We start from the raw sequence: 26,049 nt of genomic DNA on the forward strand, positions 1-26,049 counted from the left end.
ATATGACTGAAAAGCATGTTTTTTTAAAATGCATTTTCTACTTTATCCTACGCGTTTATACTGTTTCCATTATTGTGGCTTCTGAGCTCCTATATGAAGCCGCACTGTGTAAACCTTCTTGAAGAAGTGAGTTGTGAGAAGAGATGTAAAGGAGGGGAGATTATAGCAGATAGGATCAAGAAGTAGGTTTCAAGCATAGGAATCATTGTTAAATGGATCACAGCAGTGAATTTGCCCCCATTCTTTGTATATTTCACTGCTCTTTAGTCTAGGTTCTGCTCTAATACAGAACGGGAAACATGAAGTGTTTTCATATATACATACCAGATTTTCAGGTTGTGTAAATTGTTGTATCTCATTGAATAAAATTACACCAATTTACACGAACGGAGGATCTGACCCATTTGAACAGAGTCAAAGAAAATTGACGAGATGTACTCAATCATCGTTTGACACTGGGCTTTTGGCATTTATAGATACATATGTGTCCCCTCTAATGAAAGTGATCGATCTCTGGATTTGTCTAGACAGATACTTCTAGATACTACATGTAAGCTCTTTGTGACAGGGACCATCTTTTGTCTAGTGTCTGTACAGCAGCTAGCACAATGGAGCCCTGGACTATGACTGGAACTCCTAAGCACTACAATAAATAAAGAGAACAATTAATAATAACAATAGTTTTCTGGGGGGGATCTATATGGAAATGATAATGGAAATCTCTGTGAAATGGCTAGTGTCATTTTCCATTAATGGAAATTGTAGCTAATGTGTCAGATTCTGCTCTCAGTTACCTTGATGTAAATCCAGAGTAACTCCATTGAAATCCTTTGATTTACTCTGGATTTTCACGAGTATAAAAGGAAGCAGAATTTGGCTCTATGTATTTTCTGAATGTCTAGCCTACTGGACTTATAGCAACCTTTCATAGCCAGGAGATCATTTTTTTCCTTAAAATTATTCCATTATTATTTTATTTTATTTTATTTTATTTATTTGTGATGTAGCAGCACCTATAGGGTCCCAGTCATGGACTGGGGCCCCATTGTGCCAGGCGCTGTACAGAACATGAGATAGATTTTGTACTTTTGTTTCCTGCTTTCTAACAATTTGTGCATTTCAGTTAAAGAGAGCAATGAATCTACAACAAGGCCCCTGCGATAAACCAGGGAAGTCCTGGCACAACACTATATTTAGCCTGCTACCTGTGCCTAGTGTTCCATGCTTTGAAGTCCAGGGATTACCATCAATTCACCCTAGCTGAGGGTCTGGCCCACAGTCGCCTTTATTTTCACTGGTGGAAGTAATAGGAAAATCACACCGGTTGCCATCCTTCAGTACGATGATCTTCAAGTGTTTACCCCTATGACTGCTGTATCTGCAGGGAGCCTCATTGACCTTACTGGGAGTCTGGGCAGGGGCAGCAGCCTGCCATGTGCTACACATGGCAGGACCGAGGTCTCAATTTAAAGAAACATAAATTAAAAATAAATGATGATTAATAATTGGGTTTAACTATACAGGGTCGTCCATGTCATGCAAAGGGTGAGTTTCCTACGGGCTGGTTACTTTCCCACACTTAAGTGGGCCACACATAGAGCGTCAGGTAACTGCCAGAATGGTGTTCGGGTTGATGACACGGTTGGGCTGTGGCTGGCGTTCTTTGTCTCCATGTAGGTATCATTCGGGAGGGCGGTGATGGTTCAGTTCCAGCCTTTCTCTCTAGTTCTGAGCAGTCTTGATGGCCACAAATCACTGCTAGTTTCTTCTGCACTTTCTCAAGGAGTCTCAGTGCTTCCCTCTGCCTGCCTTTCCAGGAGGCCTTGACAATTTACAATCCTTTTTAGTGAGTGCTGGTATTCACTGGTTAGAAGCACATGGGAAAGCCCCTTCAGCTCTGGCTCATTGTGAGGACTGTGCAATTGTATCCCAACTGCCTATCTACTTATCTGCTGCAGTATTTATGTGAAAGCAAAAGCCCTGTGTGGAACAGATGCTTGGAATGGTATTGGGATCCAATGACTGCACTTTTCCAATCTTACATCTATTGTCTAAACTTGGAGCAGGCATATTTTTACTCCTCGGTGACACTATATAAAGGAACAATTGGCATTGTGTATGCTGGCCGGCTAGTTGGCACAGAAGGGGCAGAAGGAACAGCAACACCATGGTAGGAGTTACTTTTTCCCAAGCTTGCTTGCTTTCTTTCTTTCTTTCTTTCTTTCTTTCTTTCTTTCTTTCTTTCTAACCATAGCTACTTTAACAGGAGCAATGATAATAACAATGTCAGATCTCATCCTTAAACAGAATCACATTCAGACTGAGGAGATAGCCAGCACCGGAGACACTGGATGAGCTGTGAATTTCAGAGCACCTTTTTGCACTCTATTAATAAATGTGTTAGGTCTGGAGACAGTCAGAGCAAAATCTTACCCGTGCTGCATGGATTCACCAGCTGGGGGAAATAGCTCGCTGGGAGTCTCTTTTCCAACCTAGTCTCACCTTGGGGCAGCAACTAATGCAGCTAGCGGTGCTGAATAGCCCGAAGATAAATAGTCTGCTGCGGCCGAGGCAGCTTTGTGACAATGTTGTCATTGGCACAAGGAAGAAGAGGCAAGGAGCACTACAGAGATTATAGTCTCCATAGCCAACTCCTTGCCCTCCCAGCCCCACTGGGCATCCTGCCCTGTGCTGGCAGGATGGCTCCGGGACCTGCTGCATGGCTACCTCTGCACTATTGTCCCAGCCTATGTGGTTCCAAAGAGCAAGGGCAGATTTTCAGCCCAAGATGACATCTGTGTATCTGGCTCTGCGCTTGCCTTCTGCGTTTTCACTGGACTGACTAAAACATCATTCAACAAGGGCTGGAGCACTGGAGGTTTTTCTATCTTAACAAGGAGGGAAAGGAATATTGCGTCTTTAATTATTTGCTTTCAGCTCTTTTTCTTTATTTTCCTCCATCTCTTGCCTCCTTTCAGGCGCCCTCAGTGTAGCATTTCCCACTGGCACGTGTGGCTGCTATTTGCAGCCTATTGACACCAGAGACCTGTGTTTGAAAACCCTTGTTGAAGCGTGGTTCAAGCCTGGCTCCCTTGAAGCAGGAGATGAATGTGCCCCAACCACTGTTCTGAACAGGACCAAACCACAATCAAAACAATCTCTAAAAACCATGCTCAAGACCAGGTTGTAACATCAGCTTGCGCATAGTGAAAATGGTTTGTCCCTGGACACGCCAGCAACCAAAGCCTGTTCACCACTGGTTTAGAGGAGAGTGTATTTGTCCCGATTTTCCAACTGGGACCTCAGATATATAGGCTACACTTTAATGGATTTCTCTAGCACCTAAGCCAACCATTTATCTGGTGACATGTATTGGGTCTTGACTTTTTCTTTTTCACCCCTTTACGTGTCTTTCTCTCCCCCCTCTCATTCTGGTGAACTGACTCCTTTCCCACAATGCTCTCTGCCTTTTGGAATAATTATTCCAAGACTATCTGTGGCCAAACTGGCCAATGCTATGGATCTCAGAATGTGGCAACACATGTCCCCAAAGCCTCATTGCTACTGAAGACTGTCCGTGATGTTGCTTTTCACTGTGCCTTTTGCTCTGGGAAACCATCTTCTGAAGCACCTTACAATTCACGGACACATGAAACAGATTTAAAATGGAAAGAAAAAATTGTCTTAATGAAAGAAAGCTGAGAATATCTTTACATAAGGAAGAGATCATTTTTTATTAATCAGAGGGAAATGTATATGTAATTATGCAAGATGAACTCTGTGAAGAGGGTTTCCCCCCCCTTTATGATGTCTTAAGGGATTTATAAATATTACAGAGGTTTTATAGCATCATAATATTTCAGATGTTCAGTAAAGCTACTTTCAAAGGATTAGTGCAGACAAAGCACCACAGTAAAAAATAATTAGAAGTCAGCCAGTGCTACTAGGTTCTGACATACAGGATTGAAGAGGATGAGAATGGCAGGGTTCAGGGAGATAATTTTTCTAACAAGAAGCAGACCACACAAGTGTTACAGGATGGAATTCTGAGAACTGTGTGTCTATAGGTCCCAGTTAATACCAGGGAATTTTCAGTAAAGTTGGATCTGTGATGTCTCTATGTGTGTGTGTGTGAGAGAGAGAGCGAGAGAGCGAGAGAGCTTTTCCATATTCCAACAACATTCCTGCGTTCATTCAGCTCAGTGACACTTTGTAGTGAATTGTGTGTGCTGAAGGGAATCATGTACCCAAAAATAGATCACATTCTGATGAAATGTGTTTTGCAGCTTGCTAGACTGCCTGGAATGTACCACCTGTACTAAAAAATATTGACCGCAATAGAGCAAGGTCGAGTTACACCAGCTGGAGATCTGGCCCGTGCCTTTCCTATGGAAGTGTGTGGGGGGGGGTGGGGGGGAGTTTGTGTTGGAGGGGGTGAGCTGTTCATTTCTGTGTGCTTGAGAGGGGGCCATTTATGTGTATACTTGCCAGAGGAGAAAAGGTATTGTGTGCTTATGTAGCGCAAGGGGATCGCAGAGGAGATTTGGGGCACAGGGTTTGAACAGGCTGTCGTGGGGACTGCGATGTGTGTGTGTGTGTGTGTGTGTGTGTGTGAGTGATGGAAGCCAGTGGACTCTGTGTGTGTGTGTGTGTTTATGAAAGAGAGAGAGATGGCTGGGGTGAGGGATTTTGTAGGGAACAGGAGAGATTGTTGGTGTGATGTGTGGGGGATGAAGTTCAAGAGATATGGAAGGGATCGTGGAGGGGGAAGGGAGGGAATCAGGAGCTGTGTGTATGATGGTGTGTGGGGAGGTGAGAGGAGGGATTTGTTTGTGAGTATAGAAGGGGTAATAAAAAGATCCTCTGTTTCTCTGCTCTGAGAGCTCAGGTTTTTATTTGAGTTCTCAGCGCCTGTTGTGTTGCCTGCTTGAAATGCCGATTGTGGCTCTCAGAGCAGTTTATGCTGCTTGCTCCTCTAGAATAGATCATTCCTTGCAAGCCCTGCCACCGAAAGGATCCAAATGGTGTGAAACAGATAGGCCAAGTCTACGCTACAAAATTACGTTGACCTAACTTACATTGGCATACAGCCGCTGCAGTTATTAAGTTGCTTGTGTGCGTAGGTCACCTTTAAAGCAGCAGAAGAAATTCTTCACCTGTAGACACAAACACACCCCCTCCGCCCGCAGATCCCTGTTCTTACTTTGCACCCAGAGAGGCGGAGGCGACGCTGACTCACTGTTTCTATCTATCTTTGTTCTCTCCGACTCCCAGGCCCTACCAGACAGCAGAAATGTAAAGAATCTCAGTGAAGGAAACCCAGAACACAACAAGCACTAGGCTAGCCTGAGCTGTCTCAGGGTCAGGGTTTTTCATATTCGGGTTTTATTTAAAGCATCTAAAAATTAACAAAAAGATCCTTAGAAACCCAAGCCAACTGACAGAGCACTAGCACTGGTGATATAATGCAGCGATGCGTGATGGCTCTGAGGTCCCCTTTGAAAAAGAACTGTTGTCTTCTTCTCAGTGGGGTGATAAATACACCCAGGCTGGAATTGTATCAGACATCGCAACATTCTTCCAGACTCTTTTCTGTCAGAGGCTTTGGAATCTCAGTTTGGGGAACCTGCACCGCCTCATAGCTCTTAACATTCTTATCTAACACTTTTCAGCAGTAGATCTCAAAGCACTTAGCAAAGAGATTGTTAGCCACATTGTACAGATGGGGAAACTGAGGCACAGAGTGGCCAAGTGATTTGCTAAAGGCCAGGCCGTAAACCACGGATCTATCCAAGAATAAAAACGAGGTGTTCTGCTTCCCCATCTGCTGCCCTGCTCACTGTCCTGTGAGGTAAAACAAAGATATTAGATTGTTTTGGAGAGATAAGCCTCAGACGAAATCCTGGTTTAATCACTGCAGAACTGTGGGGAGTTTTCGATCCAAGTGCAAACTCTGCAGCTCAGACGCATTTCTGCTCTCTTTTAGCTGCCTTTTGGGTTTGACTTACACCACCAACAAGGTGAAATCTCATCTCCGGCAGATAGCCCCTCGGGCTGCCTCACGTTCCCATTCTCCCAAGATTCTGGGGGTTCCGCCCTGTGAATATGGATCTCCTGGCAATTCAAGTGAGACACCCACCCACCTACACCACCTATAAGGGGGGATTTGGGAGGCTGGATAGCCCAGCAGACGGATGATAATCCTTTGAGCCCTAGATCCAACAGTTTGAATTTGGACCCAGTGATGGAAAGGCACTACCATCTGACAGCTGCTCGGTGGCCTCTGTGAAATGATTTGGTGGTCTCAGTCCGATTCCGCAGGGAACCACATTGTAAAAGGTGTTAACTGGGACCCATACTTGGACTTTCAGCAGAAAAATTAAAGACAGAATGGTCAATATTGGCAATGAACAATCCTTTATCAACCCTGGAGGTGGTTCCTAGGGGTCAGGATTGAAGCCTATTAACAAATCATTGAGGCGGTGAGGTTAAGGGTTTGAATTTGCCCGGTGCTGTACTTGTTCTGTGAATAAATATGCTTCAGTCTCTATGGGCTTTAACACTCCTTTTTAAAAAAAGTGAGCTGATTTTTTTTTTTGGTATTGACAATGTGCCACATCTCTGGGTTTTACCACATAATTTCATACAACTACAACTCCTGCTTAAAGTCCCTACTGTGTATGCACTCTGAGCTGTCTATATAGACAACTCACCAAAATTAGCCAGGGAGTACCCAATGCATGGTGTAATCAGGCCTTGCCCTGAGGGGAGTAGGATGAGGATTCTAGCCCTTTTCATTGTGGTGTTAACCTCAGAAAGTAAATTGATTATTAGGGAGGAAATTTATCAGGGTGAATAAAAAAATCATACCTGGACTGAGCAACAGGGCTCCCCTTATCTGCAGCAAAAAAAAGCTAGTGGTGGCTCAAAAATTGCCCCCTCAGATGGATCAGCTAAATTTGAGAAGCCTTTATGAAATCACCCTCCTGGCCCTCCCCAAAATCTAAGGCCAGCCCTGTGAGTACTGCTTACATTGTGAAGTCATTAGCCCCTAGAGAAGTGTCAGTGTACTCAACGGGCTAACATCTGTTCTCTTATTACCTTGGGGAATGAATACACTGTTAAGAAGTGGGGTTGTCCCTAGATTTCCACTTTAACTAGAAATGCTGAAAATGTCCACCAGGCACCTCAAATTGCATGAAATGCTGCCCATTTTGGCTCAAAACAACACTCATTCTGTGTGAGGAGGAGGAGGGAATCTGTTTATTTTCCAAAATCAATATTTCTACATTAATTAAACATTCCATTTGTTCACATATCTTTCCACGTCTTGGGTGGCATTTTGTCTTTGTTTTTCTTCCCAGCAAATACATTCTTTCATGCATTTCCCATAGTACAGGAGTTTGTGTTCCAGAAGATAGATACAATGTGTGTACGTTTGTGGGGTATATACCATAACATGAGATCCTCACCAGGATGGCTGAATGCTGAAATCTGCATGGCAAGTTAAGTTGACCAGACACTATATATTTCCAGCAGTGCTAGATGGAAAAACGTCTTTGACCAGCTCTCATTCCCAGGATCTCATTTGAATCTTGACAGATTTTGGTGAGAGGAGAAAGTTGCCTTTTGTTCTGTACAGCGTAGTCCAAACAGAACAGAATTTTTCATTTTCTATTACGTAAGGGGCAGACGGGACTATAGTACAAATGGGGTTAAGGATGGTCCAGTGGTTAGTACTGACTTAGTCCTCAGGAGGCCTAGGTTCAGCTCCCTGCTTTGCCATAGATTCCCTGTGGGTCTGTCTACACAGCAAAAAACCCTGTAGTGGTGAGTCTCAGAGTGTGGGTCTACAGATTTGGGCGTGTGCTAAAAGTAGGTGTTCTAAGTTGGGCTTTGAACCTCCTGGGCTTCAGAGCCTGGCTCGCGGATGTGGGTTTTTTCCCTGTGTAGACATACCCTCAACCTTGGGCAAGACATCTAGGCCCAGATCCGCAAAGGTATTTAGGTGTGGAAATCGACGGAAGTTAGGCACCTAAATACCTTTGAGGATCTGGCAGGGGAGTAAAGTAGAACAAGGAGCTTCCTCACTCCCCAATGCAGGCTCCTTGCATTGCCAGAGCCGGCAGGGAAGGGGGAGGGAGCAGCTGCTGGGGGTACTATTCTCGCACAGGTTTGCACGTTGTGGGGAGAGGTCAGAGTCTTAGCTTCTTCCACCCCCAGCCAGCCAGCCAGCATAACAGAGCCAGCACTGAGAGGAAAGTAATCAGCACTAGCAAATGGGCTGGCATGGACCACTGCCCCCAAGAAGCAAGGAGAAAGCAAAGACCAGCTTGGACTCTCCATGTTGCTTCTGGGGCAACATAACCATGTACTGCCTCTCACTCAGGCTGGATTATCAGGTTACAATCCAGTCCATAGAATGCCATTGGCAACAAAACTCCTTGGTAAAAATGCACCCCATTTTTTTTGTAACCAAGCAGCATTTTTCTGTGTTTATATATTTGTTGTACAACTAAGTACTAAATCAAACATGGGAGAAAATATAACCGAATACAACCCTCTCATGCTACTTGTGCATGCATATTACCTTCCATTATAAATGTGGTGGTCTTACCTGGTGTTCCAAGTGTTATTTATTACCTACTGGATCTTTTTATTTCTTTTATAGTCTCCAAAAAAGGCAAAGAAGAAGACAGAAGGAGGTGGTTCCAATGTATTCTCCATGTTCGATCAAACCCAGATTCAGGAGTTTAAAGAGGTGGGCCAACTTTGTTATCCTGTACTGCTATGTTATACATTCTCCCATCACTGCTTAGGATTGTTTTGCAATCGTTACTTTGTTCATCTGCTTTAATAGACTACACGGTTGTTTTCTGAATCATCTTAGTGGTTTTCGCTGATAACATTTTACTTGTGCACTTTTATGAATTTTTCTTTCTTTCTTTCTTTGCTCAAGATCTAGGTGTTACACATTATTAAAAAACCTACAAAGCTCAATACAAAAAAAATTACTATACAATTCACTCAGAAAAGCATTTGAGCGCACGCTTAAGGCTATTCACATTCAAGACATCATTTAAGCATATGCTTAACTTTAAGCATGTATTTCAATGCTGGGATACTTTCCTTTACTGGGGCTTTAATTAATGGATAGTTGATTAAGGGGCTGCACATCACAGAGCTGTAGACTACAAATGTATACAAATTATGGTAGGTGGATACAGTGAGCTAGCTATATGCACCTGCGGATGTTACCACTCATTATAGTCAATGTGTATCAATAAACAAGGTGACATCAGAGATGGTAAAAGATACAGTACCATGGAAATGGGCACAAAAGACAGGTAGAGAGATAGAGGCAAGGCGGGTGAGGCAAATATCTTTTATTGAACCGACTTTTGTTGGTGGAAGGGACAAGCTTTTGAGCTTCACGGAGCTCCCTGCAGGTCTGGGGAAGGAAACCAGAGCTAAATACAAGTTGGGCCAAATTGTTAAGGATAAGGAGATAACACGTGGTGGGAGACCACTTAAAATGAAGTTGGCAATTCAAGGTAAGAGTATTAAGCATAAGGGTTTACACATGCTGTAGGAGACAACTTATAATGAAATGGGGAATTCAGGGTAAGCAGGCAATGGGATGTTACAAATTGTAATGAGCCTTAAAACCAGTGTCTCTGAGTCTATGGTTTTGAGTGTCTAGGAGAGTTATGAATTTAAGCTCCCAGGCTTGCTTTTTCAAGGGTTGTGTAGGTTTCTTTTGAGGATGAGTATCAAGAGGTCAGATCGGGAGCGATCGCTTCATGAAAAGTGTTCACCATAGGTAAAATGGTGTTTTTGTCTTTTATCATTTTAATGTGCGAGTTCATTTGAGAGGGTAGTGATTGTCTGGTTTTACCCACATAGTCGTTATTGGGGCATTTGATGCCCTGGATGAGGTACATCACATGTTCATGCCTACATAGGCATGTAGAACACATGAACCTTGAAAGGTGTGTTTTAGGAGATGTTGATCATTGTAACAGTGGAGATATGTCTGCAGGTTTTGCATCTGTTGTTCTGACAGGGTCTGGTACCACTTTGAGTTGGTGGGTCCTGGTCTGTGGGGAGCTTGCTTATGATGATCAGCTTGGTGAGATTGGGGCATCATTTGAAGGCCAGAAGAAGGGGTTTGGGAAAAATTTATTTCAGGATGTGAGCCCCATCCAACATGGGTTGTAATTGTTTGATAATACTCCATATATGTTCCAGTCTGGGGTGGTAGGTGACAACTAGAAGTGTGCAGTCAATGGGTTTTTTTTCCTGGATTGAAGCATGTTCTCCCAGGGTATTTGGGTGTCCCTTTCCATTTTTTGTCTACTTCACTGGCAAAGTGTCCTTGTTTAGTGAAGGCTGTTTTAAATGTGTTTAGTTGTGTATCCCAGACTTCCTCCTCAGAGCAAATTCTGTGGAATCTGAATGCCTGGGTGTGGACAACAGATTGTTTTGTGTGCCTGGGGTGCATTTGTGGAGATAAGTGTGGTGATCTGTGGGTTTCTTGTATATAGTCTTTTGTAGGGTTCCGTTGCAGAAGCTAGTCATGATGTCCAGGAAGTTGGTGGTGTGGGAGTGTTCTAGAATGAGTTTGATGGATGGGTGGTGGTGGTTGAAGTTATGGTGGAGATGAAAATATCCTTGATGTATGTCAGGCATATCATTGGTTTTGTGGTGCATTTTTCCAGAAATTCTTCTTTGAGGTGGCCCACGAAGAGGTTGGCATATTGGGGAGCCATCTTAGTACCCATGGCTGTTCCCATAGCTTGGACAATGTGTTTGTTGTTAAGTGTGAAGCTGTTGTGAGCGAAGATGAAATCAATGAGTTTGGTAATGCATTTAGAGGGATAGGTGAGTGTTGTACATTATCCTGTAAGCATTTGAGGCAGGCAGCAATGCCATCATGGTAAGGGATGTAGGTGTAGAAGCAGGTGACATCAATGGTGGCAAGGATGGTGTTCTTGAAGAGGCTGTTAATGTTGTGGCGTTTCTGGAGGAAGTTGGTAGTGTCTTGGGGGAAGCTGGCCTGTTGTGTGCGGAGGGATTTGAGGATGGTTTCTATGAGTACTGAGATTCCTCCAGTAAAAGTGCTGTAGCCAGATATTATGAGTCTGCCTGAATTCCCTTGATTGTGTATCTTTGGGAAGCATGTAGAAGGTCCCTGGGATGGATAGATAGATAGATAGATAGATAGATAGATAGATAGATAGATACCACTTTCAGAGATATTATTGGTTCTTCCAACATTCCCATTGTGAGCTCAGGAAAATATCTCTCAAATCATTAAAATCTTTCAAAGTATAAGAAAATTTTAAATTATGACCATTGTATGTATGTAGGTAGGTAGGTAGATAGATAGGCGTATTTAATGATGAATGGGGAAGAGGTTAAAGTTCCAAACTTGTGTGTTGGCTAAAAACTACAAAAACAACAAGTGTATTTTCCGCAAACTATCGAGAATTGCCTGACAGGAGATATTTTAAGGTCAACATACTGAGGTCATTCACAGAACAATTAGACCACAGCCTGAAGGACACAGTGTGATGGAAAGGGCAACAAGCCTGGGTTGAATAAATAACACATCAAAGTAGAGATTTCTGAGTTTTCTTACTTCACTTTTGTATTTTTATTTCCTCTATGAGACTTTGAGGCTTCCCTGTTAGCCCCCACAGAACTTTGACTTTAACTCAGCACCAGTTTGTGATGTCAAGTATCAGGGGCTAGCCGTGTTAGTCTGTTTCCACAGAAAGGAGTCCGGTGGCACCTTAAAGACTAACAGATTTATTTGGGCATAAGCTTTTGTGGGTAAAAAATCGACTTCATCAGATGCATGGAAAAAGGTGCTGCCAGACTCCTTGTTGAGTTTGTGATGGCCACTCTTGTTAATTGTCTTACAGCTTGTTCTAGCCGCACAGGACAATGTGATATAGGCAGGGGTACACAACCCATGTAACAGCCTCCGTGGCAGCTGTGACTAGAGCTTCCCTAATCCAAGCTTTCACGGGTTAAAGCCCGAATGGCTGGATCTGACAGCACTGGCATAGACCCAACTCCATGCTGCGCCGAGTGTTAATTTAGTAAGAAGAAGTTTGGGTGGGTTTAATTAAATCTCTTGCCAAGATACATTAACGTGTTGAAAGTAAGTAAAGCAAAATCACACTGTACGTTGTAGATTAATAAAGGAAAGATAAATGTTCCCCTTTCTAACGCAAATATAATACCACATTGATGAGTATCAGGATTGACAGTGGGACATCAAGAGGCAATGGTAACATAATGCCCCTTTTCTCTTAATAGGCTTTTACCATTATGGATCAGAATAGAGATGGCTTCATTGACAAAGCAGACCTGAGAGATACATTTGCTGCATTGGGTGAGTAAACAAACAAACAAACAAACCGATAAATAAATAAATAAATAAAAGTACTCTAAATGCAATTTAAATTTCAAGCGCATATGAAAGGATTATATTAAAATTAGAGCCGGATGAGTCATAAGATATGCATGAGGCTCAGAGAGCCAAAGGGAAAACCTGCCAAACCTGCTCAATTTGATCCTCCTCCTCTATGGCTGGTAGCTGCTATCTTGGCTGTCTATCTCTAGCCGGGAAGTTTACTGAGCAGCCCCTTTCAAAGGCTAAATGAGGGCCATTCCGGGATTCGTTGGCGGGTGATAGAGAGTGGTGCAGCTGACATCCTCTCCTAAGAGACTGATCCCTCCCCATCAACCCTTTCATAATTAGCCCACCCACGTAGGGGTCCGTGCCTGGCATTTCTGATTTGCCTTTTTATCCGGGCTTCTTGAGCTGCACCTTTTTCATCTAAGAGTCATGTAAATATCTACCAATTAATGTTTCTGTCATGGACCAGCCGCCATCCTTCCCACGCCAACGTGGGAACTTCATGTGAAGGTCTGTTCCTCTGTGCCTAGATTGGAATGTGCGTGTCATGAGGTTAATGAAGGCCTTTTTCAAGCCATAAGTCTAGAGCGTATTTAACGCCTTACAACATCAGGCCTTCCCATGCAATGGAAGGTCAAAAGGCTCATAAACCCAAACCTGGAGCTACATCCCTTTTGCAGTATTTGAGGCTTGAACAGTGATGTAGGTGTCTGGGCTTTTGCCATCTGGATATTATCAAGAGGAGTTAATGATTAAAATCCGTAGTGCTCCTTGGGGTGGAATCAGACTTCAGCAGAGTCCATGCAGAGAGCTGCAGCTCCCCATATCTTTATAGTGATAGTGAGGAAATTTCCACTTGCAACCAATGTTACTCTGGAATGTTCATTTCCTAGGGCCAGTTTCTGATACCCTTAATTCATGCCGAATAGCACCTCACCCTTCAGCTAGGCCCACTGAAATCAATGGGACTGCACACCTAGCCAGGTACGACTCAATTTGAGTAGGGCGGTCAGAATCTCAACTCTAGTCGAAGTCCTGCAGGTTGGAAGGGAACAAACAGGGTTACCCAAGTCATCTGTCCATTCTTATTATGATTGCATACTCACAAAACCATCTCATGGGTGATCGTGTAATAGGATGAGGGCTGAAATTCTGGATTTCACCCGTGGTGAAAGATAATCAGTTTCTTCAGAAATGGGCCCCCATGTTGGCTATTATTGCCCCCATATTTATTACTTTCCCCCTCCCATTCCTTCTTTTGTCCTTTTATCCTGTAGCCAACTCCTTCAGTTTGGTTTATGACAGTGACTTTTTGAATTACATCTACCTGAAGTTGGGAATGGGCGACAGGGGATGGATCACTGGATGATTACCTGCTCTGTTCATTTCCTCTGGGGGCACCTGGCACTGGCCACTGTCGGAAGACAGGATACTGGGCTAGATGGACCATTAGTCTGACCCAGTAGGGCCGTTCTTATGTTCTTATGTCTTACCACATCATTAACATTGTTCTGCTGAGTCCAGAGCACCACAGTGGGAAGGGGGTAGTGGGGAATCACTTCTTGAAATAAAATGATTATTTATTATGAAAAATAATCTCTGCTACTACAGGTCGCTTGAATGTCAAGAATGAAGAGCTAGAAGCCATGGTGCAGGAAGCTCCAGGTGCCATTAACTTCACTATTTTCCTGACTATGTTTGGTGAAAAACTGAAAGGTAAGTACCATTGGTGGGTTAGAGAGGTATCTATCAGTGTTCTTATAAGGACCTCTTTGTTGTAATATCTCAGCACCTCGCAAACATTGATCAATGCATCTTGAAAACACCCCTGTGAGGTAGGGAGGAATTATCTCCATTTTTGCAGACAGGGAATTAGGGCACAGAGAGACTAAGTGGCATGCCCTTGGACACACAAGGGCATGTTTAGTGGGAAAAGTGGACTGATTTAATCTCATCTGACTTCACTAGAGTTAGAACAAAGGGGAATTTGGCCCAATGCTATATCAAATACAGGGATTTCTGCCACAGGTACTAGATTCTAACTGGAAGCCAGTAATTTAGTTTAATTTTTTGCATTGTATGTGGCCAAGAATTGCAGAAGAGAGATCCCAGTGGCTAAGATGCACCTCCAGTCACCTTCTCAATAAATATTAATGAGGAGAGAAAGGTTTGGCCTTCAGATCAAGGTAATTCTGTTCTGTTCAGGTTCTTGTACCACCTTCATCCCCTGACAATCTGAACACCTTCCAAAGTCCATTAAGTTTTTATAGCAAGTGTTTGCTGTCTTTCTCTTTCCTCCCATTTCCTCTCAAGGGGGAATATTATGTTGGGATTTAAAAAACATATTTTTAATTATTTATTTTATGTTTGCTGTGCTGTGCTGTGTCTATATTACTGAAGTCAAGGTCAAAGAAGTGCTCCTTGCTCTTGGAACAGAAAGTCGTAAGGTTTGAGGTGGACTTGAACTTAATCAGGGGTAGGTCAGTAGAACCAGTAATATCTCTTAAAGTTTATCTAATCTCTCTCTCTAATCTGCCCATCACAGGGGTATGTGCATCTTTATTTATTTAAGACAAGCCCTTAGATCCTTAGGGTGTGTCAGCCCTGCAATCACAGGATATGATTGCAGCTCGTGTAGACAAACCCTAGCTAGTTTTAATCTGGCTAGCTTGGGTACTGGAGCAGTGAAGCCACGGCTGTACAAGTCTGGTATCCTGGGTAATTACTTGTGGGGCTAGCCTGCACCGAACTGCCATAGCTAGCTAGATTAAAGTATGTCGTGCTCGCACACCGTGATTACAATGTGGCCATACCTCAGACGGTAACACTCAGCCTCCTTCACGGTGCTCTAGCTGGGATCTGCTGGATATCTTGATTCACCCTTCTGGAGTGCACTCCTGCCTGTTCATAATGTCCATGATCACACAGCGCTTGGCAAAGTGCCTCTTTTCCTTTCTGTCCTTTGCCTCCCACAATTGCTGAAGCCTGGTGAGATTCCAGCCCTGCCAACTGCGTGGCATGAAAACAGAGCCAGCACAGGAAGGTAAATGGGTGAAGCGTACCCCTCTTGTCCACAGGTTTCCTGTTGGCTATTAGCAGGAGAGCTTTTTTTCCCCTTCTTCTTCTTTCCATTTGTCAAAGGGAAAATCACAGCTGTGCTTGTCATGCCCTTCTGGTTGGGTTTGTCATGCAAAATAAGCAGAGCCAAAAGCCTGCACATTCCCAATCAAAACTAATTGGGATGAAGAGTCTTTGTAGTACAATTATAAAGGGAGAATGGGCTGGAGGAAGTGGATATGGCAATTTTGCAACACTTTTTATTAGCTAAGTACCACTCAGAGAGTTTGGTGAAAGGTGCTTTCTAAGTGAAATTTGTTGTGCTGTAATTGATTTCTGTCATAAAAGGGAAGCTGGGATTTTTGAGACAAGCTTTAGCTTTGTATATTGATATTATGATGCCAGATGAACAGCTAACAAAACTCAGTTTATGTTAATGCCAACCACATGGAGCTGTTTCTACAGGGAGTTGGAATAATGCAATTTGTACAGAAAACAGAGATGCCTCACATCAAAGAAACCACTTTATTTACTAGCTAATCAATAAAGAATGCCTGCTGCATTGCTTCTCTTCAAAGCTGAAGTCCAGGGATATGACAGAGTAGAAAATGTGAAACGCACTAAGGGGAAAAAAAATCCCCCATGCAGAGGTGACTGCTTAAAATGCAACCCCCTCCTCCGAGCTGGGATAAGTTTCACTGCATGAGACAATCAAAACATTAAATACCAGCACTCACTGTATTGAATGCATAGCCATTGCAGTTTGAAATAAGTGTCCAGAATTTTGCAGAAGAATACTCCTGGCCGGTGGTACAAAGGCCTAGAAAGAAGTCCTCTAGTTTATGGATCATTAACCACGCTGTTATGGGCCACCCTGTCAGTTCAGATACTGCACAGCCATGTGCTAAATATCCTTGTGAAACCTTAGCAAGAAACTTCTTGGGGAGTGGTCAGGGAGTGTGGATTGATAGACAGAGCAAAGAACCAGGAGTCAGAGCTCCTGGGTTCTGTCTCTGTTACATTGTGTGACATAATGGCATTGCTGTGCTGAGAGCACATTTTCCTATTATAATTACACTTCAAAGACTCACCATTCCAGTTAATTTAAATGATCTGTGTGGCTCAGTTTACTTGTTTGTAAATTGGATTTTGTACTATTGTTGTTAATGGTTATTTCTATTATGGTACCACCCACAAGCCCAAACCAAGATTGTGCTCAGATCTGTAGAGACACATAATAAAAGAAGCCCTGTTCCCAAGAGCTTACAGTCTAAATAGAAGAGACAGACCTGGGGTGGGAGAAAGGAAGGATTATTATTTCTGTTTTATGGACATAGTGAGTTTGAGTGACCTGCCCAAGGTCAAGCAGAAAGTCTGTGGCTGAGCTGAGAACAGGAGCCACATCTCCTCAGTCCCAATCTAGTGCCTTAACCAAAAGACCCTCTCTTTTCTCCAACTAATACTTATCTGCTTCCCAGGCATGTCAGTGAGGGTTATATGGTGCTTTGAGATCCTCAGATGGAAACACAATACACAACATAAGGACAATTCACTATTGTACATTGATCATCCTGTTTCCATTGCATTTCATTGACACTTCATTTTGGTGACGAGCTCCATTTCCTTTGGCGAGGGAAATAACCTCTCCTCTATATAGTGGAGAACAAGTAACATCAAAAAGTGTTTTTACAAGGAACGTACAGTACAAGATTAAAGGAAGCCAGCCGGGGAAACAGTTTGTTATATTTTCATTTCTGAAAGCTGCTAATCCTCTGGGTACTGATATTGGAGACCAGTTCCTGGAAGTTTTCTCTCCTGCAGACACAGAATAGATATGAGTTATTATTTTTAAGCTTCTGAACACTGAACTATTCACCTTTATTGTTTATCTGACATGACAAATGCTGCAGACTTAAGAAACCTTTGTCTTCAAACCCACAACTGCAGGTTCTCCATTTTGCTCCATTTTCAGATGAATGTAATTATTTAGCAAATATTAGACAGCCATACAAACATACACACACTCACACACAGAGACATCTACATTATATTTCATTTTCTTTTAGGCACGGACCCAGAAGAGACCATTCTGAATGCTTTTAAGATTTTCGACCCAGAAGGAAAAGGCCACATAAAGGCAGACTAGTAAGTTTATTTATAATACTTTAAAAAAATAAATAAATAAGTGCACTGCGTAAAGGGGCAGTTTAAAGGATGTACATTCTAAGAGGCAGAAGAGCTGGCAGGCAGAAAAGCATGTTGCTTTGTAAGCGACAGTCAAAAGACTAGATTGTTGTATAAATGTCCTTGTATCCCCCCAAAAAGAGATGTTATTGTCTTTAGATATTGCAAGAGGCAGCGGAAATGTAATCACATGCATGCCATTAGATAGCCTCTTTTCAAGGTCTGGATATAAATCAACCCGCGACCCACTCTTTATAGATCAACTCCATATGTAAAATTAAAAGGAGTGTCTGGTGCAGAACTCTCAAAGAGGGCTTGACTTGAAGGGGAAGGCTCGTCCTCTTTTAAAAATAGAGCAGTCAGCTTAATTAATACAGGGAGACGGCTTCAGAGAGGATCTCCCCTTGTTAAATGTTTACCATTTGAGCCCTCTACTCCTAGATGATCATTTTCTCTAGCTTTCCAGATCACCAGCGGACCTTGTGGAAGCCCCATCATTAATTATTACTAGTAGTATTATTTATTATTTTAAAGACAGCTCCCCAACTGTGCTTATATAAAGATGTAAGGCCCAATTTTTATTTACATACAGTAGGCCCCTCTACATCAATCTGGCAACGTAAAGGAGCTTGAATGGGGGTGTTAAGTGGTATAAAGGGCCCTTAATATAAATGAGAATCAGGCCCATGAGATAAATTATTTGAAGGAGGGAAAATAGCTAAGGAACTCTGACCTATGAGTTCAGTGGGACTACTCACATGGTTGAAGTTAGACGTACTTAAATACGTCTAACTTTGAGAATAAGGGCCTAATTACTTATGCTACAGCAGCCAGTGTTGGGGCCTTTCACAATGTCCATTTTGTAAATGATACTAATTAGGAAGCCATGAGTTATAAAGTGATAACACATCAAGGGGTTCTGTCAACACCGTGATAACGTGAGTGAACCTCCAGCAGTCTGTGCTGCTCTCAGACTCCCTGATGTGTATGTGTAGCCTGAAGCAGAGTATTCGTGGACTGCGTTCGGTGTAACTGATGGATAGTGCAAGTAAATTAAAAAAATAAATTAATGTACAATGTCTCCTTTATTTAGTGTTATTTATTTCTCTTACACTTGAGTCCCCAGTCAGTATCAGAGCCTCATTGTGCTAGGTACTGTACAAACAGAGAGTAAGGGTTTGTCTATACAAACATTTAGTTTTGCAGCAAGCTGGGGTGTGAATCTCCCCCATACTTGCCTGCCACAGTCTACTGTCCCTGTGCACTCTGCTGACGCACATTGACAGTTTGTTAATGTGCTTTGATCTAGTCAGGTTTCAAAGAGGGCTAGATCAAAATGCATAAATGAATTGTTAGTGCACATCAGTGGGGTCCACGCTGCTAGTTAGTCAATGGCAGGCTAGCACCCACAGCTTGCCACAAACTAAGTGCCCGTGGAGACAAACCCTAAGAAACAACCCTTTCCCTAAAGAGTCTACAACCCAATTTAATCAAGTGGGTGTACCTAACAATTGGAAGGAACTAGAGGTAAGAGCCCTCCTGTTTGTTTTGAGGCTAATATTATCCAGACAGTTTGGGAAGAGCTCCTTGCTGGGCAGTGGGAGTGGGACATCTGAAGTGACTCAACATACCAGAGTACAGTTTATCCTATTGCCTAATAGGCCATATCACATGGTAGTGAAATCACAACCATGAAATATGCTCTTCTGATGATACCAGAACCATGAAATATTATTTTCCCACCACCATCTTTAGCAACATATTGGATACAAAATATGCCGCTCCCCTTTCTATGCCTGATCCTGCAGTCTTTGCACACGCCAAGGTCCAAATGAAGCCTCTTAGAGTCTGGGGCGAATTAGGAATTAGGAATGACTCCAAAAGCGAAGAAGAGAGCACGATACTTTTTTTTTTCCTTGACGGAAAAGGTCATCCTCCCCACTTCCTCTGCACAGCGAGCATTAGACAATGGCTTTAGTTCATCACCACAACAGAGCATAATGTTTACTTATTAGACCCGAGGGTAATGTTGATCATTACAGAACAAACCATTAAATCAATTCCATAAATGTCTTTGAGGTTTAACTTCTATTCATATGCTTCCAAATTTTAAACATTTGAAGGTTTTGCAATCATTTTTACAGTGGATCACCCAACCCTTTCAATATGACAGTTAATATCTTAATAAATAATATTCCTCCATATTAAAACCATTGGGATGGCTCCCCCAAACTCAGTCACATCGACCTTTTAATCAGAACTTATTTTTTAGATTCATATAGTTAACATCCTTCTGGAGATTTTATGTCTCTTCCTGCTGCATGTTTTCACCTCTTGTCTGGAAATGACTCACTCAGTCCATCCGAAGGCAACTGGGATGGACTTTTCTAACCTTTCCAAAAGCTCCAGGAGTTTGTAACAGACTTCCAATTTCCATGACACACTTTGTTTCTCCACGTTGTTTTACCACACACAAACTCCCGCCTATACAATGACGTCAAAGAGAGCAAATATGTTGGGCCAGATTCACAGCCGGAGTAAACTGGCGTAGCTTTTGGAAAGGTTGGATGACTCAGTCCCAGTTCCCATTGATTGAACTGAGTCTGGTCAATGTCAGTCAGTTCTAATAATGAAGTCAATGAAGCTGTGCTGATTTGCACCAGCTGACGTGCTAGCTCTTTGAGTTTCAACGTTTCCGGGCCCTTTGGAGAGTCGACGCGATACGACTGAATTGGGGATGTTCGCCCATGATCTAAACCAGTGCTTACACGAACCCGGAGAGCTTTTTCCAAGACTGCATTGCGTGATGGGCTCTTCCCCATAAAAAGCAACTTGCCCCATGGATTTCAAAGGTAATTTTCTAAAATTATTTGGAAATCAAAGGAGCAACCAAAATATTTTAAATATTAGAACCAGTCGATATTAGCCAGAACAGATATAATCTCGTGTGCCACATCAAAGCAAATGGGCACTGACTGGTTTCTGTAAAGTCACCACAAGGCTTTGATTTTTTTTAATTTTTTGAGAAAAAAATACTATGCAAAAAAGAAGTACATAGCTTCTAGTTTTGGAAATTCTGAGTGTTCGTTTCCCTATAAAACAAATAATGGAAAATGTGCATAGGTCCTTAACTCAGTCCTTCTTACTTGTGAGAATGCCAAGGGCTGCTGGGCTATGCATCAGAAGATTATAATTAGACATTTGAGCCTTTTTTTTTTCTTTCCAAAAACACTCTAAGCCCGTGAACAGAGGACACATCGCACCCAGCTCTCTTCCTAATTCAAGCCTGTATGAGATGGAAGTTTATTTGGGATCCCTAAAACACAACAAGTAGTTTAAGTGCTTCTTCCCACTGAACAATCTGCTTGGTGTATCCAGCGCCCTCCTATTTATGTTTTTCTACTCCTATTTTTTATAGGGTGCAAATGTCCAATTATCAATGTACTTCCATGAGAACTAATTACAGGCAGCAGCAGATCATGTGATAATTACATTGCAAAAGCAATGATAATGTAACAAATGGTCTGGTTAAGAAGACAAAAATTATTAGTGACAAGGAAAGTCTTCATATGACTTTGCTAAATAAAGAGGGTGGGAAAAGAATACAGGAAATTTACTGTCACGTAACTAGAGCTGTGTTAAAGCGTGGAAAATATTTTCCAGAAATTTTGTGTGAATATTTTCACTATTTTGTTCCTCAGGCCCCATTGGTAATCCAGAAATTTCATCTCTCACCAAATGGCCCCTTCCCAACAACAGTATGCACATTCAGAAGCATATATTTTTTATACAAATTGACTTCTACCATAAAGAAATTCTGATTTTTGTATTATTCATTGGCACTTTTCATTTCACAAGTGTTCTATTTTCAGAAGATGCATCCATGACATAGCACAGGGCTATTTTTATGTTTTTCAAAATCAGTTCCATTTTCAAAAATATAAAACTGAAATGGAAATCTTTGGATTTCAATTCTTGTTTCAAATTCTACGCACATATCTAATTGTAACCCACTGTCACCAATTTATAATCTATTTCCTCTAGATTTAGGTCTAGATCTATATCCTCTAGGACTTTCTGAGAGTGCACAAATATCCTTTGGGAACAAGAACAATAAAGACAGTTTTAATTTGCGCTCTAATAATTGAATAAAGGATGGGGCAAAGGTTGAAAGTAAAAATGATCTGGGCTTATCTACACACAAAGTTGTACCATTTTAACTACACCAGTATAGTTAAAACAGTACAACCCCACCTAGAGTGGACACAGGCTCTTTATACTGGTATAGCTATTCCTGTACTGGAGGGGAATAAGCTATACCAGTATAAGGCTACGTCTTCACTACCCGCCGATCCGGCAGGTAGCAATCGGTCTATCGTGGATCGACTTACCGCGTCTTGTGAAGACGCGATAAAATCGATCCCTGATGGCTCTACCGTCGACTCCGGAAATCCACCGCGGCAAGAGGCGGTAGCAGAGTCGACAGCGGCGCGGCAGCGGTCGACTTGCCGCTGTCCTCACAGCCAGGTAAGTCGACCTAAAATACGCCACTTCAGCTACGCTATTCACGTAGCTGAAGTTGCGTATCTTAGGTCGACCCCCCGCTGTAGTGTAGACCTAGCCTTAGGTCGACCCCCTCCCCATAGTGTAGACCTAGCCTAAGGTACGGTTATACTGATATAACTGCATCTACACTAGGGGTTGTAGTGGTTTAACTATTGGGCTTAATATAGGGGTAAATAAGTGAAATTTAATGGCCCGTGATACACAAGAAGTCAAACTAGATGATTTTAAGGCCCCCTCTGGCCTTAAAACTCTATAAATCTGAGAATTTCGGTAAAAAAATCACACCCCTATTTGACAGGTATACTAGTACAGAAACAGTGTGCAGGCCAGCTAAGTTTCTGGCCCAGAGTATCTTCTCTCTTTGATGTCATTGCATAGGAGGGAGTTTGTGTGTGGTATAAGGGCTGTGTTAAAGTTCAATAGTTCCAGATCAAGATACTTTACCTTGAAATACAAGCAGTTCATAATCCCCTCTGGGAATGAGTGCTTGGGAAAAAAAATAAAATAAAAAGGATACTCATGTGGTGATTTGGAATAGCTGCTGGAGTTCTTTCAAGTCTTCTTTCTCATGTCCTTGTTCTCATTTCATGCTCTGTTTCTTTCATCCTTAGACGTCACAAAAATGCTCTCTTCTTCAGCTTTGCTAAGTTACACACATTTTTAAACAGCTAGCATGAAAACCACCATCTTAGGATAAAATAAGCGTTGAAAACGGCTATATTACAAATATAATAACTGTAAACAATCTTAAAATGTTACAAAGCAAAATAACTTGGCAGAACCATGAGGTGACATTGATGGGGGAAGGCTCTTGGAACCAAGATATCATAGTAAATCTCTTACAATATCTTTCGAGGATTAGCAGCTCTAATTTATGCAGTCACACACATTTTCAGAAAGCAGTTTGCAATCTGAGATGTGATGTGCAGTTATCTTCCTTTAACCAGGTAATTTCATTTTATCTGAACAGCATCAAAGAAATGCTTATGACACAGGCAGACCGATTCAGTCAAGAAGAGGTAAGGACCTTTTACCTTCTTTGAAATATGAATATCGCCCTAGTTGCTACTCAGCAATGGGCATTTGCCCTTCTTTAGCTGTATGAATTCAGTTCATGTCAAGACTGATAGAGAGATCCATGCTAGCTCTGGCAATTAGGAACAATACAAAAAACTTCGCCTAAGTTATTTCATGGCTAAATCAGCATCGCATACAAAAAGCATTCCTCGGATTTCCATGGAGGTGTAAGACTGACCTATAGTCAGCTGTTCTGTTCTGCAGTGAGCTAGGCAATGAAGTTCTGTTGGGTGTGGGCTGGAACAATGATCTGGGCTCCATTTCTATGGCATTTATCTCGTCTGGAATCTTGTTGGATTCCTGAACTAATCTATCAAAAGTTCTGCTTTGTGTGGGACTATGGGTATGTCTACACTACAGGATTAATCCGAATTTAGATAATTCGAATTTGGGAAACAGGTTGTATAAATTCGATTGTGCGCGGCCACACTAAGCACCTTAATTCGGTTTTTAACCACATTAATTCGGTGGTGTGCGGCCACACTACCCCATTAACTTAAACACAGTAATTCGGTGGTGTGTGGCCACACTAACCCTAATTCGAATTAACAAAATCGATTTAGGCTCTACTCCGTTCGTTGAGGTGGAGTACAGAAATCGATTTAAAGGGCCCTTTAATTCGAATTAACTGGCTCTGTAGTGTGGACGGGTGAAGGGTTAATTCGGATTAACGCTGCTAAATCCGAATTAATCCCGTAGTGTAGACCAGGCCTAAGCCTGGGTTCTGCCAGCTGAGAGGCAGGGCTCTGAGAGGAGGTTCAAACTACAGTCTGTTAGTTGAGGGGCTAGACTGGAGTACTGAATGGAATTCTATTGGGTGAGGGGCTAGCTTGGATGCTGATGAGATTTCTTTTAATCAGGGGGCTGTGGGTTCCAATGGGAGTGGGTTAGCTAGGTCAGCTGTGTTGTGATTCCTGTTCCAATAACCATTGAAGTCAATGGAGGATTTTCCATTGTGGGCTATGGACCAGGCTGCAGAGGAGCTGAACTGGGTTGGAATTCATATGGAGATTGTGTACCCTGGGTTGCGAGCACCTGGCTAACACCTGCCCATAGCATGAGGAAGCATTGTGTGTGCCTGCCAGGGGTCAACTCCCTGCTTCTCCCAGCCAAAGGCAACACACGCGCTCCCCTTTCAGCCCTCGCAGGCACCACTGACCCTCATGCAGGTTAGCAGTAGTCACATACCAACCCCTGACTCCTCCGAGCATCCCTCTGAAGTGCCCAGCCCCCATTCCACTGAAGGGTCACAGAACTCCCAGCTTGGCTCCTCCCAAAGGAATAGCTCACCCCAGCTCACTAGTTACACCTTAGAACACAGCTTCACTTAACACACAGCGCTTAGATTTATTTACAGAGAAAGCGAATATAAGTTTATTTAGCAAAGAACAGAGATTCATATGAAGCAAACCGAAATATTGGAAACAAATGGTGACACAGAAAATAAAATCATAGCACACCTTCTAGAGCCTACACTCAACTAACAAGATGCCCTCTTGTCTAATACAGTCCTGCTTTCTCCTAAGTCCTTCCCAGAGCGTTTTCCCGCCAGGGAGGCTGAGACTCTTCTTTCATGAGCCCAACCCAGCTGGCAACTTGTCTCCCCTTCCTGAAGATAACTGGGGGTTCATCTGCACCCCAGTTAGAGTTCCAAAGGTTCATCATTTTTTCTCCTACACAGAATAACCCTTGCTGCTTTTGTTTTTTCCTGCAGCTCACCCCAATCAATTTGCTTGGACTGTAAACAGGCATCTATTGTGAACCTTACAATGCTCAGTTTGCACATGACCAGTCAGAGAGAGAGAAGCATCTCTTGCCCCCTGCCTGACAGGGGTCTGTAGATCACCTTTTGGTGTTCTGCCCTAACTCACCCAGATCTAGAGAACAGGTATATACACATAACTCCCCACATATATGCCATATGTACATCTCACAATGATTATGATGACCAGTGTGACACCGGCTTTCAGCAGAGACTTTACATGGCCCATGGCCAACTCGTATGGGGATCCCAGATCCAGGGGATTCCTGTAACCCTTATGCACCTTTGTACCCTCTGCCAGTTGGCACAAAGAGTTCCCTGGGTCACAGAGATCAGTACAAGTTCCTGTCCTACCGTCCTGCATTTGTAATGCTTATTTCCTGTTTGTTTTGCAGGTCAGCCAGATGTTTGCTGCTTTCCCTCCAGATGTCTCCGGTAATCTTGACTATAAGAACCTTTGTTATGTTATCACCCATGGTGAGGAGAAGGACTAAGAGGAGATGAGCTTCTCCTCTGAAGAGATTTTATGCTTAGTTATTTCCCTGTGCTTTTGTATGGGGGACAGAGAGCTAAGCATTCAGTGTGCTGAAGCCATATGGTCATCAGAACAGAACCAATAAAACAATTGAAATTAGATTAAAGTTATTTAATGCTTCTGTTTTTAGAAAAGCTGAAAATACCAATTTTCTTAGTTTTGCCCATCCCCATTTTCCCCCCAGCAGTGGTTTGAAGTGGAATTTTCTTGACGAACTGGTACTTTCATGATTTGACAGTTCTAATTTTCACCAGATGGTCCACTGGGCAGTGCAGTGTTGCTTAACTTTTTGTCTTTTATACATGAGCTCCACAAACTCATTGAGAAATGCTCTAGCTTATTGCATTGGGAAGAGCATTTTGTAAATAGAATTCTGTTCCATTTCACAGCCCCTTACAATGAAAGTGTAAATAAAAAAAATAAGTTTTTGTCTTC

General features: G+C 42.6%; 1 protein-coding gene across 1 annotated transcript; it reads left to right on the forward strand.

Annotated features, from left to right (window-relative positions):
* The first annotated feature begins 2,066 nt into the window (after positions 1-2,066).
* On the forward strand, positions 2,067-26,049 carry MYL10 (myosin light chain 10). Its single transcript, XM_024207708.3, has 7 exons — positions 2,067-2,170; positions 8,672-8,761; positions 12,331-12,406; positions 14,045-14,149; positions 17,557-17,635; positions 23,211-23,259; positions 25,475-26,049. Exons 1-7 carry the CDS (start codon positions 2,168-2,170, stop codon positions 25,571-25,573), a joined length of 501 nt encoding a protein of 166 aa, XP_024063476.1. The 5' UTR covers positions 2,067-2,167; the 3' UTR covers positions 25,574-26,049.

Source organism: Terrapene carolina, unplaced genomic scaffold, assembly GCF_002925995.2.
Source record: "Terrapene carolina triunguis isolate 2854851 unplaced genomic scaffold, T_m_triunguis-2.0 Scaffold231, whole genome shotgun sequence".
Classification (NCBI taxonomy): Eukaryota; Metazoa; Chordata; order Testudines; family Emydidae; genus Terrapene; species Terrapene triunguis.

What these genes read in the sequence shown, in the direction of transcription:
- MYL10 (XM_024207708.3), top strand. An exon ending in AGATTCAGGAGTTTAAAGAG is followed by an intron (nt 8,762 to 12,330) that starts GTGGGCCAACTT and finishes TTCTCTTAATAG; the next exon opens with GCTTTTACCATTATGGATCA. An exon ending in GTTTGGTGAAAAACTGAAAG is followed by an intron (nt 14,150 to 17,556) that starts GTAAGTACCATT and finishes ATTTTCTTTTAG; the next exon opens with GCACGGACCCAGAAGAGACC.